This window comes from Carettochelys insculpta, chromosome 2, assembly GCF_033958435.1.
Source record: "Carettochelys insculpta isolate YL-2023 chromosome 2, ASM3395843v1, whole genome shotgun sequence".
Taxonomy (NCBI): Eukaryota; Metazoa; Chordata; order Testudines; family Carettochelyidae; genus Carettochelys; species Carettochelys insculpta.
In genome coordinates, this window is record NC_134138.1 from 779,582 (window position 1) to 799,453 (window position 19,872).

The 19,872-nt window shown below is 50.5% G+C and overlaps 1 protein-coding gene across 27 annotated transcripts in view; it reads right to left on the bottom strand.

Moving 5' to 3' along the window:
- The window catches only part of SCRIB (scribble planar cell polarity protein), a 341,713-nt gene that overhangs the window by 191,635 nt on the left and 130,206 nt on the right, over nt 1–19,872 (bottom strand). For 24 of the 27 annotated variants that reach the window (XR_012644304.1, XM_074986390.1, XM_074986386.1 and 21 more), the window contains 3 exons: nt 19,315–19,404; nt 14,151–14,228; nt 1,142–1,456 (listed from right to left, as the gene is read on the bottom strand). The exons of 1 other annotated variant lie outside the window; for it this stretch is intronic. Coding sequence is in view for 25 of the 26 variants with exons in the window: in XM_074986390.1 (XP_074842491.1) it covers nt 1,142–1,456; nt 14,151–14,228; nt 19,315–19,404 (483 nt within the window). In the remaining variant the exon portion in view is untranslated. The remainder of the gene's footprint in view (nt 1–1,141; nt 1,457–14,150; nt 14,229–19,314; nt 19,405–19,872) is intronic. 2 more of the 27 variants (XM_074986391.1, XM_074986402.1) reach the window with 1 other exon arrangement.

Sequence of the window (19,872 nt, forward strand, 5' to 3'; positions counted from 1 at the left end):
TGCCCTCCTGCCCTGCACAGAGACACTGGAATGAGTGCACCCTGCCCCGTGCCCTCCTGCCCTGCACAGAGACACTGGAATGAGTGCACCCTGCCCCATGCCCTCCTGCCCTGCACACAGACACTGGAATGAGTGCACCCTGCCCCATGCCCTCCTGCCCTGCACACAGACACTGGAATGAGTGCACCCTGCCCCGTGCCCTCCTGCCCTGCACACAGACACTGGAATGAGTGCACCCTGCCCCGTGCCCTCCTGCCCTGCACAGAGACACTGGAATGAGTGCACCCTGCCCCGTGCCCTCCTGCCCTGCACACAGACACTGGAATGAGTGCACCCTGCCCCGTGCCCTCCTGCCCTGCACAGAGACACTGGAATGAGTGCACCCTGCCCCCTGCCCTCCTGCCCTGCACACAGACACTGGAATGAGTGCACCCTGCCCCCTGCCCTCCTGCCCTGCACACAGACACTGGAATGAGTGCACCCTGCCCCATGCCCTCCTGCCCTGCACACAGACACTGGAATGAGTGCACCCTGCCCCGTGCCCTCCTGCCCTGCACACAGACACTGGAATGAGTGCACCCTGCCCCGTGCCCTCCTGCCCTGCACACAGACACTGGAATGAGTGCACGCTGCCCCGTGCCCTCCTGCCCTGCACAGAGACACTGGAATGAGTGCACCCTGCCCCGTGCCCTCCTGCCCTGCACACAGACACTGGAATGAGTGCACCCTGCCCCGTGCCCTCCTGCCCTGCACACAGACACTGGAATGAGTGCACCCTGCCCCCTGCCCTCCTGCCCTGCACACAGACACTGGAATGAGTGCACCCTGCCCCGTGCCCTCCTGCCCTGCACACAGACACTGGAATGAGTGCACCCTGCCCCCTGCCCTCCTGCCCTGCACACAGACACTGGAATGAGTGCACCCTGCCCCGTGCCCTCCTGCCCTGCACAGAGACACTGGACTGCATGCCTGGCCTGCCCCATGTCCTGCTGCCTTTCACACAGACAGAGGCAGAGCTCCAATCCCACCACACCCACCTGCCCTGCACCCAGGTATCAGGTGTGGCAGAGCTCCCCTCCCCAGAGGCTCCACCCTGCACAGACATCAGGCTTGCTTTCCACAAGGCCCCCTGCTTGCTCACCATGTCACCCGCCCGGTAGGGTGTGGAGCCCTTGCCACCGGCAATGCTGAAGCCCAGTCCCTTCTCATTGCGCATAAGGCAGGTGGAGAATCTCTGGGTGGGCGGTGCCCCCTCTGGCCGCTCTGGAAATCGCAGACCACCTCGTGGCTCTCGTGGACTGTAGTCGTCTTCCGGGAGCAGCGGTGTAACTGTGATGGCGTTCTCAGGCTCCACCATCCGCTCCCGAAGCACGGTCATGGAGACCGAGCTGCCTGAGCCACGCAGGGCCTCCACTGCCACATGGTGCTCTGCACAGTGCAGGGCCACTCCATTCACCTGGGGGGCGATGGGGAGAGGAGTGGAGGTGGGACACTGGCCTACAAGGCAGTCCCCAACCCCCACCGACATCCCTGCCCCCCAAAGTCATAGGGTACCCTCCCCAGGCCCACCAACAGGGGTGCAAAACCCCCAGGGCCTGGAGTCTTGGCCACTACTGGGACACCACTTTCAACCACCAGTGCAGTGCAGTCACAGCACTACACATGGCTCTCAGGGCTGTCTGAAGAGGTAGGAGCACTGCACCATGTGCTCCAGGCCGGAGGGACTAGGGTGGGGCACAATGTGGTCCGGAAGGCCCTGCTCAGGCCCAGCGTGGCTGGTGGCTCCCCGAGCACTCCCACACACTGACACCAAAGACAACCCCCCAAAACCCAGCCCATAGAAACCCCACCTACCAAACCTACCTGAAATCCCAACACCTGACCCACAGGGAACTATCCACCACTAAAACCTCGCAGGGAACCCGCATTCACACTGACCCCATCCAATCCTCACCCATACACACAGTGACCAGCCAGAGAACTCCCTCTCACACACCAATCCCACAGGGAACAGCTCCCACACGCCCCAGTCCCACAGGGAACCCATCTCAGACACCATGCCCATAGAGAACAAATGCCCCCACACAAACCCCACAGGGAAATGTCTCCCCCACACCAAGTCCACATGAAACACACGCCCGGCCACGCACACACACCCTGACCCTGCAGGGAACAAGCTCCCACAACAGCCCCATTGGGACCCCACACACACTGATCACCAGGGAATCCATTCACACCAAGTCCACAGGGAACACCTCCACCCCACATCTCCTGACACACACCCGCACCATAGGGAACAACCCCACACACCAAGACCACAGGGAACACCCTCCCCAAAACAAACCCCACTGGGAACACCTCCTCCATGCCAACCCTGCAGAACTCCCCCCCCGCACACACCTACCATGCAGGGAACCCCCACACACCAACCCCACATGAACTGCCTGTCCCACATGTACACACAGACACAGACCCCACAATCACACTAACACCACAGGAGGCCCACATGCACACCCACACACATACACCCCAAGCCATATGGCACACCCCTACACACACACACACACACACACACACACACATCAATGCCACAGGGAGACTCCCTTATGCACCAACCCAAAGAGAAGCCCCCCCCCCACGCACACCTCAGTCCCACAAAGAGCATCCAAACACACCCCAACTCACAGCTTCTTTCCCCCTCTGTTTCCCTCACTTCAGAGAGAAGAGCTTACTGGGTTGGAGGATTCAGCAACAGTTGTGGGGGAACAGCAAAGACTCTGGAGTGAGGGACACAGGTATAGGGCCAAGGCAAGGAGCTGGAGGGTCTTCCTGTTACTGCTGCTGCTTCATTTCACATCAAAATGCTCTTTGGGCTCCAAGGGAAAGAGGCACTGGCTTGGTGAGCAAGGCCTCCCATTTAGGCCTCCCATTTAGGCCTACCATAGGCCTGGCCTAAATTTGGATGTTAGGTCAAATTCAGCTGACTTAGGTTAATTCTCTAAGCAATCAGTCCACATCACAGGGTCTGTTCTGCCAACTGTAAGGGCTCCTTAGGGTAGGGCAGATGGAGCATTGTGAAATCGACGTTCTTGGCACCCTGGAGGTGTCCCACACTGTCCCAATGTGACCACTCCAGTTAGCACATCCCATTGCTCTCCAGGTGTGCAGGAAACAGCCTGGGAAAATTTGAATTTCATTTTTTGTTTGGCCAGCATGGCAATCAGAGCGGGCAGCACACTTCGGCAGCACATCTGGCCATGAATTCCCATGGTGACAGACAAGCTCCAGTGTGGAGCCTGCAGGAGATCCAGGACTATATTGTTGGGGGGAAGTAGGAGGATGAAGCTGTGTTGTCAAAATGATGAAGCAGCAAAAGAAATGCAGACATTTATGTCAATATCTCACCAGGCATGGTGGAAAAAGGATGGCCCAAGAATGTCAGGAGAAAACAAAGGAGCTGGGGCAGGCATACCATAAAACAAAGGAGCAAATGGGTGTTCTGAGTCATTGCCGCAAATATGCTGCTTCTACGAGCAGCTGTACGGGAGCCTCATGGGGACCCAACCAGGACATTTCACAGGTGGACCCCGATGGTGAAGAGGGTTCTGCTGGCGAGTTCTCATTGTTAATCATGATACAAGTGGGTTAAGGCAATTGTGTGCGATCTGTGGGGAGCACTGTACCTACACAGCCCGTGACCCCAGAACAAGTTGTTAATGTGTCTAGGAGAGGAGCACCGACCCTCCGTGCACATCGTCATAAAGCTCTCAGACAGGTGCTCTTTAATCCTTCTTGTTGGGTTTCTGGTGAGACCTGCCTTATTCTGACCTCCATGATACGACCCCTTTCCATGCCAAGCCAGCAGTGAGCAATCTGGTGTCGCTGCACCACAAAACTGGGCAGCACACCAACCGGCCTTCCGCCATCATTCAATCAGCATCCGTTCCTTACCCATGTGTGCTATTCTAAGCAGGCTAGTACCTCGCACTGCAAACCAGAGAAAGGCGGGAAGGAGCATTGAGCTATGATAGCACAAGCTGCTTCGCCATGCCTGGACCACCTCCCTCCCTTCCCTTCCCTTCCCTTCCCTTCCCCGGCCTCCTGGGGGAAGGGAAACTTTCACTGCTCCAGCCTGAGGAGATTTGTGGGGGAAGCACGTGGCAGCTGTGGGCGCCACACACACAGCCCTGAGGAGAAAAGCACAAGCCACAATGCCATTCCTGCATGCCTCTCCCTGGGCTCCTGGGGGGAAGTGAAACTTTCCCTGTCCCAACCCAAGGGAGGAAGGGAAGAACAGGGCAACTGCAACAGCCACACAGCCCCAAGAGCACAAACCACACCATCATGTCTGCCTCCCGCCTTCCCTTCCCCAGGCTCCTAGGAAAAGGGAAACTCTCGAAGCCCCAGCAAAGTGGGGAAGGGCAGCATGTGGTGGACGTGACTCTGCGCCCCTTCCCCCACCCCCAGCTTGAAGTGTGCACAGCTGCAGAAACTGTTTTTGGAATCACAGGCTCGAAATCATGCCCTAGTATGTGCCTTACCCTCACTAGAAGCATACCGAGTCAAGCAGGTCCCTTAAGATCTCTGTGTAGTACTTGCCGCACAAAGGATGCTTAAAAGCCAAAACTTACCCTTGTACATAACACATCCACATTGTTTGCCACAAAGGCTCATTTATTAAATTACTTTCTGTGTTGTAAAACTCAGCTCATCTACAGTAAGTGTACCCCCCTAGCGTCTGGCCTTCGTCTATGCTTGTTGCAATGCACTCAACAGTGGGCTCTTGACCACCATTCCCAACTCCTCTCCAGCTGCTAGACTGGCACAGATCTGAAGAAGAAAACAAACGTGGGAAGATATGTTCCCAGAGCACAGGCAAGATGCTTGCATGGACAGTAGCAGTAGTAGTAGTAGTACTAGGTAGTCTGTCATGTCCGACGATGACATCTTGAGCTTGCACAGGCTCATCGGCTGTGGACTCACATGTGGCTGAGGAGACCAAGCTTTGAATGGCATAAGCGTTCACAGTGGGGCAAGGGAATTGTCCTGGCTCTGTTGGTGTGGCTGCTGCTGTTGCTTTCTTCCTTTCAAGAGCATCAATGAGGCGTACGCATCTCTGCTCTTCAGAGTTGTCATATGCGTGTCGTATAAGAGCACGCCAGCCTGTTCGGTCTTTTACATGCTGCTCTAGCCGATTTGGTGTTAAACCAGCATGAGCAATGTTGGTCTTCACACAGTCTTTATCTCTTGCGAGGCCTGCCTTGATTCCTTCTGCCCTGGGAGAGTTCACCATAGAGAAGTTGCGTGGACAGGGCATAGTTAAACGCACAGAGAACGATGCTGGAAGAGAGGGGGTTGTAGACTGGGAGGACGGGAGGACAGAAGAATGGATTGGGAGGACAGGAGAGTGCTCAGAGAGCATGAAGTCCAGACCTAGGAGGAGATGATGATGCTGATGGTGCAGCAAACAGAGTTTTTGAGGTACCTAGTACAGGAGCACAGAGTTCCACTGCAGCCCATGATGAACTACATGCCCTCATCACTGTGTTCCATACCCTCCCTCCATCGGCACCCCATAACGTGAAGGGGAAGTCAAGGGCAGCCTTCCATTCCAATCCTAGCAACTCTTCTCAGAACAGAAGACTGACATTCCCCCACCCGTGATGGCAAAACGCCTCTTGCTCTTGCTTTCCCATCTCCAGAACCCCTGCCATGAACTCTTTTACTGAATGCTTCATTTTGTCCACTAAATAAAAAAAAAATTATGCTCTCAAAAACAGTATCTTTATTGCTTGTGTTGCACAGAGGGGATGGGGTGGTTTAACAGCCAGCACACATCATAAAGGGGGCATCGCCTTAATAGCACCAGACATGGCTGTCACGTCACTGTCTGGTTATTCATAACGCTATTTTTCAAAGCCTCCCTGATTAGCAGTGCCCCTCACTGTGCATTCCTTATTGTCCTGGTGTCTGGCTGCTCATAATTCCTGGCCAGGTGATTTGCCTGAGCCCTCCAACCTAGCATGACATTTTCCCCCTTGTTCTCACATAAATCATGAAGCACACAGCAGGCTGCCACTGTGAGGGGAATGTTGCTTTCTCTGAGCGCTAACCAAGTCAGAAGGCTCCTGAACCTGGCTTTTAAGCAGCCAAATGCACACTCTACTACCATTCTGCACTTGCTCTGACTGTAGTTGAACTGCTCCTTACAGAAGTCCAGGCTATCTGTGTATAGCTTCATGAGCCAAGGAAGCAAGGGGTAAACTGTATCTCCCACAATCATTATTGGCATCTCCACATCTTCAATAGTGATCTTCTGGTCTGGGAAGGAAGTTCCATTCTGAAGCTTTCTGAACAGACCAAAGTTCCTGAAGACATGTCTGCCATGCACCATTCCCAACCATCCCACACTGATGTTGGTGAAATGGGCCTTGTGATCCACCACTGCCTGAAACACCATCAAGAAGAACCCCTTACAGTTTACGTACTCCATGGCAAGGTGGTCTGGTGTCAAAATAGGGATCTGCATTTCATCTATTGCCCCACTGCGGTTAGGGAACCCCATCACAGTAAAACCGTCCACTGTCTTGCACATTTCCAGAGTGACTGTCTGTAGTAGCAGAAGGGTACTGATTGCCTTGGCTACCTGGATCACAGCAGCCCCCACTGTAGATTTGCCCACTCCGAGTTGAGTGTCTACTGACCTCTAGCTATCTGGAGCTGCAAGTTTCCACAGAGCTACTGTCACTCACTCCATCAGTTTTCAAAGATAATGGCCAAAGGCTCTGCAATGACATCCGCCAATTACCTCAATACCCTTGGATGCATTAAATTCGGACCCATGGATTGGTGTACCACTAGCTTTCCTAAGTATTGGAGGGGTAACCGCGTTAGTCTAGATCTGTAACAGCAACAAAGTGTCCTGTGGCACCTTATAGACATAAGAACATAAGAACATAAGAATGGCCATACTGGGTCAGACCAAAGGTCCATCAAGCCCAGCATCCCATCTGCCGACGGTGGCCAATGCCAGGTGCCCCAGAGAAGGAGAACAGAAGACAAGTGGTTTATCTCCTGCCATCCATCTCCTGCCCTTGTTATGAAGGCTAGGGCACCATACTTTATCCCTGGCTAATAGCCATTTATGGACCTGACCTGCAAAAATTTATCAAGCTCTTTTTTAAACCCTAATAGAGTCCTGGCCTTCACAGCCTCCTCGGGCAAGGAGTTCCACAGGTTGACTGTGCGCTGTGTGAAGAAAAATTTCCTTTTATTAGTTTTGAACCTACTACCCATCAATTTCATTTGGTGTCCCCTAGTTCTTGTATTATGGGAAAAGGTAAATAATTTTTCTATATTCACTTTCTCCACACCATTCATGATTTTATATACCTCTATCATATCGCCCCTCAATCGCCTCTTTTCCAAACTGAAAAGTCCCAGTCTCTCTAGCCTCTCCCCATATGGGACCCTTTCCAAGCCCCTAATCATCTTAGTCGCCCTTTTCTGAACCTTTTCTAATGCCAATATATCTTTTTTGAGGTGAGGAGACCACATCTGCACGCAGTACTCGAGATGTGGGCGTACCATAGTTTTATATAGGGGAAGTATGATATCTTTTGTCTTATTATCGATCCCTTTTTTAATAATTCCTAACATCCTATTTGCCTTACTAACTGCCGCTGCACACTGCGTGGATGTCTTCAGAGAACTATCCACTATAACTCCAAGATCCCTTTCCTGATCTGTCGTAGATAAATTTGACCCCATCATGTAGTACGTGTAATTTGGGTTATTTTTTCCAACATGCATTACCTTACACTTACCCACATTAAATTTCATTTGCCATTTTGCTGCCCAATCACTCAGTTTGCTGAGATCTCCTTGTAGTTCTTCACAATCCCTTTTGCTTTTGACTGTCCTGAACAACTTGGTGTCATCTGCAAACTTTGCCACCTCACTGCTTACCTCATTTTCTAGATCATTGATGAACAAGTTGAACAGGATCGGTCCCAGGACTGAGCCCTGGGGAACACCACTAGTTACCCCCCTCCATTGTGAAAATTTACCATTTATTCCAACCCTTTGTTTTCTGTCTTTTAACCAATTTCCGATCCATGAAAGGACCTTTCCTCCTATCCCATGACCACCTAATTTACATAAAAGCCTTTGGTGTGGGACCGTGTCAAAGGCTTTCTGGAAATCTAGGTATATTATGTCCACTGGGTGCCCCTTGTCCGCATGTTTATTAACCCCTTCAAAGAATTCTAATAGATTAGACAGACACGACTTCCCTCTGCAGAAACCATGCTGACTTTTGCCCAACAATTCGTGCTCTTCTATGTGCCTTGCAATTTTACTCTTTACTAGTGTTTCTACTAATTTACCTGGTACTGATGTTAAACTTATCGGTCTATAATTGCCAGGATCTCCTCTAGAGCCTTTTTTAAATATTGGTGTTATATTGGCCGTCTTCCAGTCATTTGGTACCAAAGTGGATTTAAAGGATAGGTTACAAACCACTGTTAATAACTCCGCAATTTCACATTTGAGTTCTTTCAGAACCCTTGGGTGAATGCCATCTGGTCCTGGAGACTTGTTACTATTCAGCTTATCAATTAATTCCAAAACCTCCTCTAATGTCACTTCAATCTGAGTGAGTTCCTCAGATTTGTCGCCTAAAAAGGCTGGCTCAGATTTAGGAACCTCTGTAACATCTTCAGCCGTGAAGACTGAAGCAAAGAAATCATTTAATCGCTCCGCAATGGCACTGTCTTCCTTGATCGCTCCTTTTATATCTTTATCATCCAAGGGCCCCACTGCTTTTTTAGCAGGCTTCCTGCTTCTAATGTATTTAAAAAACATTTTACTATTGTTTTTTGAATTTTTGGCTAGCTGTTCCTCAAACTCTTTTTTGGCTTTTCTTACTACATTATGACAGTTAATTTGGGAGTGTTTATGTTCCTTTCTATTTTCCTCACTAGGATTTGACTTCCACTTTTTAAAAGCTGCCCTTTTCTCTCTCACTGCCTTTTTAACATGGCTGTTTAGCCATGGTGGTTCTTTGTTAGGTCTCTTACTGTGTTTTTTTATTTGGGGTATACATTTAAGTTGGGCCTCTAGTATGGTGTCTTTAAACAGTTTCCATGCAGCTTCCAGGGATTTTAGTTTAATTACTCTACCTTTTAGTTTCTGTTTAACTAGCTTCCTCATTTTAGTGTAATTCCCCTTTTTGAAATTAAATGCCAGAGTGTTTGACCGCTGCGGTGTTCTTCCCAACACAGGAATATTAAAAGTTATTATATTGTGGTCACTATTTCCAAGCGGTCCAGTAACAGTTACCTCTTGGACCAGATCCTGCGTTCCAGTTAAGACTAGATCGAGAACCGACTCTCCCCTTGTGGGTTCCTGTACTAGCTGCTCCAAGAAGCAGTCATTTAAGGCATCAAGAAATTTAATCTCTGAATCCCGTCCTGAGGTGACATGCACCCAATCAATATGGGGATAATTGAAATCTCCTATTATTACTGTGTTTTTTATTTTGATAGCCTCTCTAATCTCCCTTAACATTTCAGCATCACTATCACTGTCCTGGTTAGGTGGTCGGTAATATATTCCTAATGCCATATTCATATTAGAGAAATGAATTGTTATCCATAATGATTCTATGGAACATTTTGATTCCTTTAGGATTTTTACTTCATTTGATTCTATATTATCCTTCACATATAGTACCACTCCGCCACCCGCACGACCTGTTCTGTCTTTCCGATATAATTTATATCCCGGTATGATAGTGTCCCACTGATTGTCCTCATTCCACCATGTTTCTGAGATGCCTATTATGTCAACTTCCTCCTTTGATATGAGGTACTCCAGTTCACCCATCTTATTAGACAGACTCCTAGCATTAGTGTAAAAGCATGTTAGAAAACTACCACTATTTATATGTCCGCCTTTCACAGACACGGTGGATTTTTTTATGCATGATTGTTTTACATCTGATCTTGCCCATATATTATTTCCCACGTTCCCTATCTGACTAACTTCTAGGGAATCCCTGTCTATGGAGCCTCGTGTAAGAGAAGTCTCCGTCCGATCCAGGTGCTCCCCCGCACCAATCGGCTTTCCCCCACCTCTTAGTTTAAAAACTGCTCTATGTCCTTTTTAATGTTTAATGCCAGCAGTCTGGATCCACCTTGATTTAGGTGGAGCCCATCCTTCCTGTATAGGCTCCCCCTACCCCAAAAGTGTCCCCAGTTCCTAATAAATCTAAACCCCTCTTCCCTACACCATCGTCTCATCCACGCATTGAGACTCTGAAGTTCCGCCTGTCTATCTGGCCCTGCGCGTGGAACTGGAAGCATTTCAGAGAATGCCACCAAAGACTAACAGAAAAGTTTTGAGCATGAGCTTTCGTGAGCACAGACTCACTTCATCAGATGCTTAACCTGTTCTTTCCCCACTGAGGGCTGCCCACATCCTTCCAATACTGCATTGCCTTGTGCCGTAGGCTGAGTACTGAACTTGCCCATGAAGACTGAGGCAAAATAAAAGCACTGAATGCTTCAGCTTTTCTTGCATTATCGGTCACTAGGTTACTTCTCTCATCCAGTAATGGCCCCACACCCTCTCTGATCACCCTCCTGTTGTTAACATGCCTGCAGAAATCCTTCTTGTTACCCTTCTCATTCATTGCTAACTGTAATTACAATTGGGCTTTTGCTTTCCTGATTGTTCCCCGGCAATCACTAGCAACTTATACTCCTCCTTAGCCATCTGTCCAAGTTTCCACGTCTTATATACATCCCTTTAGAGTGTGAGCTCACCCAGGATTTCCCTGGTAAGCCAAGCTGGTTGCCTACCATTTTTGCTTTTCTTACTGTGCATTGGGATGGTTTGTTCCTCTGTCTTCAATAATCACAGAATCATAGCATAGTAGGACTGGAAGGGACCTCGAGAGGCCATCAAGTCTGGCCCCCTACCCCAATGGCAGGACCAAGTACTGTCTAAATCATCCCTGATAGACATCTATCTAAACTGTTCTTAAATATCTCCAGCGATGGAGATTCCACAACCTCCCTTGGCAATTTATTCCACTGTTTGACCACCCTGACAGTTACGAACTTTTTCCTAATGTCCAACTTAAATCTCCCTTGCTGCAGTTTAAATCCATTACCTTTTGTTCTATCCTCATAGGCCAAAAAGAACAAGTTTTCTCCCTCCTCCTTATGACACCCTTTTAGATACCTGAAAACCGCTATCATGTCACCCCTCAATCTTCTCTTTTCCAAACTAAACAAGCCCATTTCTTTCAGCCTTTCTTCATAGGTCACGTTCTCTAGACCTTTAATCATATTTGTCGCTCTTGAATAAGATCTCTTTAAAATACTGCCAGTTCTCCTGAACTCCTTTCGCCTTCATATTATTTTTCCAGGGAATCCTGCCCATCAGTTCTCTCAGGCAGTTGAAGTCTGCTCTTCTGAAATCAAGAGTCTGTATTTTACTGCACACCCTTCTTCCTTTTGTCAGGACCCTGAAATCCACCATCTCATGGTTGCTGCAGCCCAAGTTGCCACCCGCTTCTATTTCTCCTGCTAGTTCTTCCCAGTTTGTGAGCAGCAGGTCAAGCTGCATACAGCCTCTGCTCAGTTCCTTCAGCACTTGTACCAAGAAGTTACCTCCAAAATTCTCCAAAAATTCCTTGGATTGTCTGTGCGCTGCTCTACTGGTCTCCCAACAAATGTCCAGGTGACTAAAGTCTCCCATGAGAACCGGGGCTGTGATTTGGAAGAAATCCTCATTTACCTGATCCGGTGGTCTATCATAGACAACAACAACAACTTCACCTCTTTTATTACCACCTCTAAGCTTACCCCAAAGACTCTTAACTGGCTTTCCTCCCTCCATGTACTGGAGCTCTGAGCAATCATACTGCTCTCTCACACACAGCGCAACTCTTCCTTTTTTCCCCAACCCGTCCTTCTTGAACAGTTTATACCCTTCCATGACAGCACTCTAGTTATGAGAGTCATCCCACCAAGTCTCCATTATTCCAATCATCTCATACTCCTTTGACTGTGCCAGAGCCTCTAATTCTTCCTGTTTGTTTCCCAGGCTTCTTGCAATTGTGTACAAACACCTTAGATAGTTAGCTGATCGGTCTACCTTCTCCTTCTGAATCAGGGGTCCTCTTTTGTAGTGCCTTCCTCCCTCCCCACTTACCTCAGGGCTTGCATCACTTTCCCCCAACAAACCTAGTTTAAGGCCCTCCTCACTAGCTTTGCAAGCATGCCTGCAAAGAGGCTCTTTCCTCTTTTCATCGGGTGGATCCCATCTCTTCCTAGCAATCCTTATTCCTGAAACACAATTCCAGGATCGAAGAAATCAAATCCCTCTGTCTGACAGCACCTGCACAACCATGCATTTACCTCCATGGTTCAATGATCTCTAACTGGTCTCCATCCTTCAACTGGGAGGTTGGACGAGAACACCACCTGCGCTCCATATTCCTTGATCTTTCTTCACAGAGCTACATAATCTGCAGTGATCTGCTCAAGTTCATTCTTGGCTGTGTCATTAATTCTTACATGGAGAAGTAGGAAAGAGTAACAATGCACAGGTTTGATGATTTTTGGAAGAGACTCCATCATCCTGGATTCTAGCTCCTGGTAACCAGCAAACTTCCTGGGATTCCAAGTCTGGATGGCAGATGGATGACTCTGTCTCTCTTAGGAGGGAGTCCCCGACCACCACCACCCGTCTTCTTTTCTTTGGGTGGTGGTCGTAGAACCCCCACCCCTAGGGCTATGCATCCCATGCCTTCCAGTCAGTGGGGTCATCTGATCCTGTCCCTGTGAGGTCTCTGGTACAGCATTCTTCACTGAATCACCTGGGTAGACTGAAAGCGGTTGCTTACCTCTACTGGAATAAGAGACACCTGAACTGGCTTTTTTGTATGTTGGCCAGGCTAACCTGAGAGCCACATCTGCATGCTAATCACCCAGGCTTACTGTGCAGAGAAGTCACATTATTTCCGGTGTCCTATCAAAGAGTTAAATAAGATGAAATTTCCCTGACAAGGAAAGTGGCGGGCTCTCCATCTCGATGTCTCCAAACTCAGACAGGAAGCTGTTCTGGAAGATGCTTTAGCCAAACAAAAGTTATCAATTCAGCACAGGAATAACTGGGTGAAATTTAACAGCCTATACCATGGAGCAGATCAGACTAGTTCTGTCCTTCAACTCTGTGAAATGATTAAGCTAAATAATGTTATTAAGGGTTGAAAAACCAGGCGCTGGTAAGTTAGGAAATGCCAGAGTGAACCTTGCCCACGTGACAGCAGTAAGAGACAGTCTTTAATTACATGACCACACAGCATTTTTTCGACATGATCCCCTGCTTGATTCAGTGCCCATGGTGGGTAGTGAGCAATATTGGCCTGTGTAAGCAGAATGCTGCCAACCCCACAAATGCTACCAAGAGGCTGGCTGCAGTTCGCAGCAGTACAGGGAACATGTGGAGACCATCAGGTGTAGCATGAATTGGGAACTGAGCTCTTGTTACAGACCCTTGTATTATTTCTCTGACCTCAATGCTGATTGTCATTCCTCCCAACTCAGATATCAAGTATCGGAGGGGTAGCCGTGTTAGTCTGGATCTGTAACAGCACCGAAGGGTCCTGTGGCACCTTACAGACTAACACAGGACCCTTCGTTGCTAACTCAGAGATGTGCACTTTGCTCCCTGCACTGCTCCATTCATGCTTCAGAAGCTGACTACTCATGAAATTTGAATGAGTTTTTAAAGAGGGCTAGTGTATATTATTAGATATTTGTATTATTGGAGCCCCTCACAGTGCCCTGCAGGAACCAGGACCCCATGCGCTAGGTGGTGAAATCAGTGCAAGTACAACTAAAGGTTAATGAGGATATTAACTCAACTGCAAGCTCATTAGGCAAGGGAAGTTTAGTTCTGTTTTTACAGTTCCTAGAACAATGGATCCCCAATCCCTGATTTGGGAGCCCTAGGCATGACTGCAATACAAATAAACAATAATCTTCTCAATCAAATATTGGAGTCAAATCTGCAGCCCACAGCCAGTACCTCACAGCACTATACCTTCTCATTTCACAAAAGTGGGCTCTTACCTCTAAGAGTTTGTCCCCAACGCGGACTCCTGCTCGAGCTGCAGGGCCCTCCTCTGACACACGAGAAATAAAGATGCCCTGGAAGCAAAATGTCATGTTAGCAAGAGGAGAACAGGCTCCTTCCCCCAGGAGCTGATGTTACTGGGGACCAGAGAGGCAGGAATTCCTTCTCTTGGTGGGTGTATGTCATTGGGAGGGGAATACCCAGGCCTAGAAAGAGAAGTTACTCACCTGTAGTAACGATGGTTCTTCGAGGTGTGTCCCCGTGGGTGCTCCACAATAGGTGTCGGGCTCGCCCAGCGCCGCAGATCGGAATTCTTCCAGCAGTTTCTATTGGATTGCGCATGCACTGACGCATGCTGCTCCCTTGCGCGCCCCCGGCCATGTGTGCGATCCGGTCCCCGCCAGTTCCTTGCACAACCGCCTCGGATGCTCCTGAAAAACACCAGACAGAGATCCGGAGCGGGGAGGATGGGCGGGTGGTGGAGCACCCACGGGGACACACCTCGAAGAACCATCGTTACTACAGGTGAGTAACTTCTCTTTCTTCTTCGAGTGGTCCCTGTGGGTGCTCCACAATAGGTGACTACCCAGCAGTAACCCAAGTAAGGAGGCGGGTAATTGATTCATGTGCAGCTTGCCCCTGAGAGGACTGCTGTCAACAGATGGGTATCCTCCTCGAATACCCGATGTAGGGCATAATGCTTGGCGAAGGTGTCGTAGGATGACCAGGTCGCCGCTCTACAGATGTATTTTAACGCGATGCCCTTGAAGAAGGCTGTTGACGCCGCCACCGCCCTGGTGGAGTGAGCCCTAGGTGGGGCCAGCAAAGCGGTCTTTCGAAGCTCGTAGCATATTTTTATACAGGACACAATGTGCTTTGAAATTCCCTGTGAAGAGAGGACTTCCCCTTTTGACCTGGGAGCGAGAGACACTAGGAGCCTTTCCGTTTTCCGGAAGGACTTAGTTCTGTCTATGTAAAAGGTGAACGCTCTTCTCACGTCTAGGAGATGTAGGTGCGCCTCCTTGCTGGAGCTGTGAGGCTTCGGCTAAAACAAGGGTAAAACTATTGGTTCGTTAAGACGGAACTCCGAGGAAACTTTTGGAATGAAGGCTGGGTGTAACCGTAAGGTTACCGCCTCCTTTGAGAATACTGTGCAGGGCAGCATTGCCATCACTGCTGCGAGCTTGCTCACCCTGCGGGCTGACGTAATCGCAAGGAGGAAGGTTGTTTTCATCGTAAGGAGTCGGAGGGGTACCGTGGCTAATGGTTCAAAGGGTGGTCCTGATAGCATGCTGAGCACCATGTCCAAATTCCACAACGGCGGAAGCGGTTTTCAAGGGGGGTAAAGGTTTACCAGCCCCTTCAAGAACCTTGTGACGATAGGGTGGGCAAATACAGTGGGCCCTTCCTCTGTATGCCGAAAAGCTGATATAGCAGCGAGGTGGACCTTTAGCGAGGATAGAGAAAGCCCGTCTCGTTTGAGGTCCAATAGGTATTCTAGTATTACGGTTATGGAAACGTCAAGGGGAGCTAACTGCTTGGTGGAACACCAGGCTGTAAATCGAGTCCATTTCTGTTCATAAGTCCTCCTGGTGGAGGTCCTTCGGCTACACTCCAGGACTTGTTGTACGCCCTCCGTACATGTGCTCTCTAAGGCATCCCCACTAGCAGATTCTTGGGATTTTCCCACCACGCTAGGGATCTGCGCACCTCCGTCGTGGGCGACACTATCCTATGGACAGTGTGGGATGCCGGTTTGTGAACACTTGCCAGCCAATGCTGCAGGCTTCGCATGTGTAACCTGGCATTCTGTACCACAAACGTCGCTGCCGCCATGTGCCCCAACAGCTGCGGAGGAAGCGTCTGTGTGCCGGGTGGATTGTTATATGTTATATGAAAGTAAGCATCTTGTAAGTCGAGGGCTGCAAACCAGTCTCCATCGTCCAGTGCCATAAGTATGGAGGCAACTGTGATCATCCGAAAGCGTTGCTTGCGCAAGTAACAGTTGAGGCCCCGTAGATCCAAGATCGGCCTCCAGCCTCCTGTTTTCTTCTCTGTTAGGAAGTAGCGTGAATAAAAACCTTTCCCTTGGAATTGTTCCGGCACTCTTTCCACCGCCCCTATGAACATGAGGTGTTGATAGTACAGCCCCCGACATACCCGTCAAACTTGCTGTCTCTGGGCCTGCCCTGAGGGTGTACAGCTTTGTTGAGAACATCGCCTGGGAGTCCTGTATTGCTGCTGCTGTTGATGGCGCCCTTGGTCGGAGCCTCGCTGATATTGAGCACGCTGTGGTTGGTGAGCGTAGCGTCTTTGCTGAGGATAAAATTTCTTCTTCTTCTATGGGGAAGTATAAATACCCAAGGTCCTAAGCGTGGCCCTCGAGTCTTTGCTAGAGTGGAGGACCGAGTCGGTTGAATCTGCAAACAGCTTTTGTTTATCAAAGGGAAGATCCACGATCTTCGCCTGCAGGTCCCTGGGGATACCAGACATCTGGAGCCAGGATTCCCTATGCATTACCACTGCTGCTGCTGCTGAACGTGCCGCTGTGTCCGCTACGTCCAGGGCAATCTGGACTCCCGTCCGTGACGCTGCATAGCCCTCTTGGACAATCGCCTTTAACGCCGGCTTCTTGTCCTCCGGGAGTGAATCCATGAGGGGAGTGAGTCTAGAGTAACTGTCAAAGTTGTGGTTTGATAGATGTGCCGCGTAATTTGCCACTCTCAATAATAGGGTAGAGGAGGAATACACCTTCCTGACAAACAGCTCTAGCCTCTTGAAATCTTTATCCGACCCCCCCGACTTGTACTGAGACGTCTTCGACCTCTGCTGGGACGATTCGACCACCAAAGAATTGGGCTGCGGGTGACTAAAGAGGAACTCCAGGCCCTTGGCTGGGACGAAGTACTTCTTATCCGCTCTCTTGTTTGTAGGCGGAATAGAGGCCGGGGTCTGCCATATGTTAGTGGCTGACTCCATAATGGCTTCATCCAGCGGGATAGCGATTTTAGATGAAGCCGGGGTCTCAAATTTTTCAGGAGTTTATGGTGCTTCTCCCGCACCTCTGCTATTTGAATGTCCTGCGTGAAAGCTACTCTTTTGAACAGCTCCTGGAATTGTTTAAGGTCATCCGGGGGGGGAAACATCGCCAGGGGCCATGGCCTCATCTGGGGAGGATGAGGAGGAACCGCTGGAGTACACCTCCCTCAAATCCTCTGGCTCCCGAGTTCGGTGATATACTTGCTCCCTGGAGGACTGTGAAGGGAAGTCTCGGGATTCTGGACCTAATTCCCCCTAAGACAACTGTGTTCCCGTCCCAGAGCAACAGTGTACACGGGAGTATTGACGAGTAGCAGGGGCGGACCTGCCCTTGGATCTAGACCTGCGGTGTCTGTGTTCAGCATGATGAGGACGACCATAGCAGCATGGGCAAGGGCCCGGTGATGGAGACCTGGACCACGATCAGGGAGTGTACCCATGATGTCTGGGAGAGCGGGACCTCTGTGACGACATAGATAGTGGTAAAGCTGGTTTGTGATAGTACTCAAGGGGATCCATGCCCAGAAATGGTGAAGGTGGCCCAAGCCACGGTGAAATTGGTTGGAGGAACGGAGAGGGAGGCCCTAAATAAGCCGGTGGAGTTACAGCCCGTCGGTGCAGCGTATCTCGAGGGGGGGCTAGGAGATAAGGGCAGCGCGGCCCTGCCTGGAGATGGACTGAGGTGCCGAGTTTTTGTTTTTGCCTTGCCCCTCCCCTGTGGGGTGGGCGCCGCCCCTTCCCGTGCCAGGGATCTCGGCCCCATTGTTGGCGCCGCGCTCAGCACAGTCAGTGGCGGTGCTACGCGGGTAGCTTCCTCCGGCGCCGATAGGCTCCGTGCCGGGTGCCCCTGCGCCGTCAGCGCCGCGGGGGCTGGTGCTGCATGCGTCGGCGCCGCCGATTCCGGCGCTTGCCTCGTTGGCGCTCGTGGCGCCTTCCGTGCCGCCTGTTGTGTAATCGGAGGCTCAGCCTCTGCCACATGCGCTGCTGCGCTGCTGTTTTCATGAGCTCGCAGCTGGGGGCTTTGCGTTCCGCTTGTCCTGCCCGCTGGGCCCGCCGGCAAGGATCGAGCCGGGGAGAGTTTCCTCCTCTTCTGCGCTGAAGAGGTCAAAGAGGCTGCCTTCCTTTTATGTGACCCAGAGGGCCCTTCTGCGTGAGGCTTCTCCGGCAGTTCCGGCTGGAGAGCCTTATCAAACAAGATCATTTTGAGCCTCATCTCTGTCTTTCCTGGCCCTGGCTGTAAGCTTAGCGCAGTGGGAACACTTCTGGGTAATGCGTGACTCTCCCAGGCAGCGAATGCATTCACTATGCCCATCGGAGGCCGGCATAGCCTTGCAGCATGACTCACACTTCTTAAACCCCGAGGAGGCCATCGCGGTGAGTCTTTACTGTTAATAGGGTACTTAGCCACTAATCAGTGCTTTCTAACCCAAAATAACATTCACCAGCCTGTGGGGCAGCGGACGGCTTAACTAGCCTTCTTGTCCGCCCCTCTCTCCTTCGTTCCTCTTCTTTCTGCTGTCTAATATTCTCTTTCTTTCTCTTCTTTTTTTTTTTTTTGATAGTGACAAAAACAAACAAACTACACGTAAGAACAACTATCTTATCTGTCTCTGGCTTTAGCTGGAGCGGATTCCGTCTGCAGCCGATGGCGGTTGAGAAGGAACTGGTGGGGACCGGATCGCGCACATGGCCGGTGGCGCGCAAGGGGGCGGCACGCGTCGGCGCATGCGCGATCCAATAGAAACTGCTAGAAGAATTCCGATCTGCAGTGCCGGGCGAGCCCGACACCTATTGTGGAGCACCCACGGGGACCACTCGAACAAGAAGTGGTGCTGTCTCAGGTTACTACATTATAACCACAAAGAAGCACTGGTGGTTAAGCCCAGAACCTACATTCCATGGGTGATTCGTTCTCCCTTGCTCAGCCCTACAAGACTCCTGCTTCCAAAAGGATCTAAGACTAGTCCTGCATTGCTCTGTGTGCCCCTCACATATCCACAGAGCAGATCCAGAACACACAGGGGTCAGGCACTGTCTTTATGGGGCCCATTTCACTTTTATTTAGACAGATCCTGCCCTAGAGCAGGCAGGCTCTACCCCGCAGACATCCTAGGTCCTTACCTCATCATCACCCTTGTATGGAGTTGAGCCTTTGCCCCCTGCGATGCTGATGCCCAGCCCTCCCGTCTGCCGCAGAATAGTCAGGGTCAGCTGCAAGCCAAACGGAAACAGATCACTGAGCAATGCAGACATAGCTGAGGGAGAGAGCTACCAGCACATATGAATATAAATATGCATTTCTTTTTACGCGTGTGCAGAGCTGCTCATGTTTTTGTGCAAAAACAGAAGGGCTGATGGGAGACAGAATGGCAGCCACACCTGGCTGTTAGCACCCAAGGCCATGGCACTAATCAGCTGCTCGGCCCCTTCTCATGGATCTGTCTCTGACCTTTAGATCAAGGCCCAACCTGCCAGCCAGTGTTGTGGCCAACACCATGGCAAACTGAAAAGCAGTAGGTGTAGGGAGGAGACTCAAGGTGGGATGTGGGGGACTGAGCAGACACTGGGGGTACAGGGGCTTGGGGAGGTCAGAGGTCACTAAATAGAAGGTGGAGGTGGGGAACAAGGGGAGATTGAGCCAGATGCTGAGTGACAAGAGCCAGAGATAGTGCCAACTTC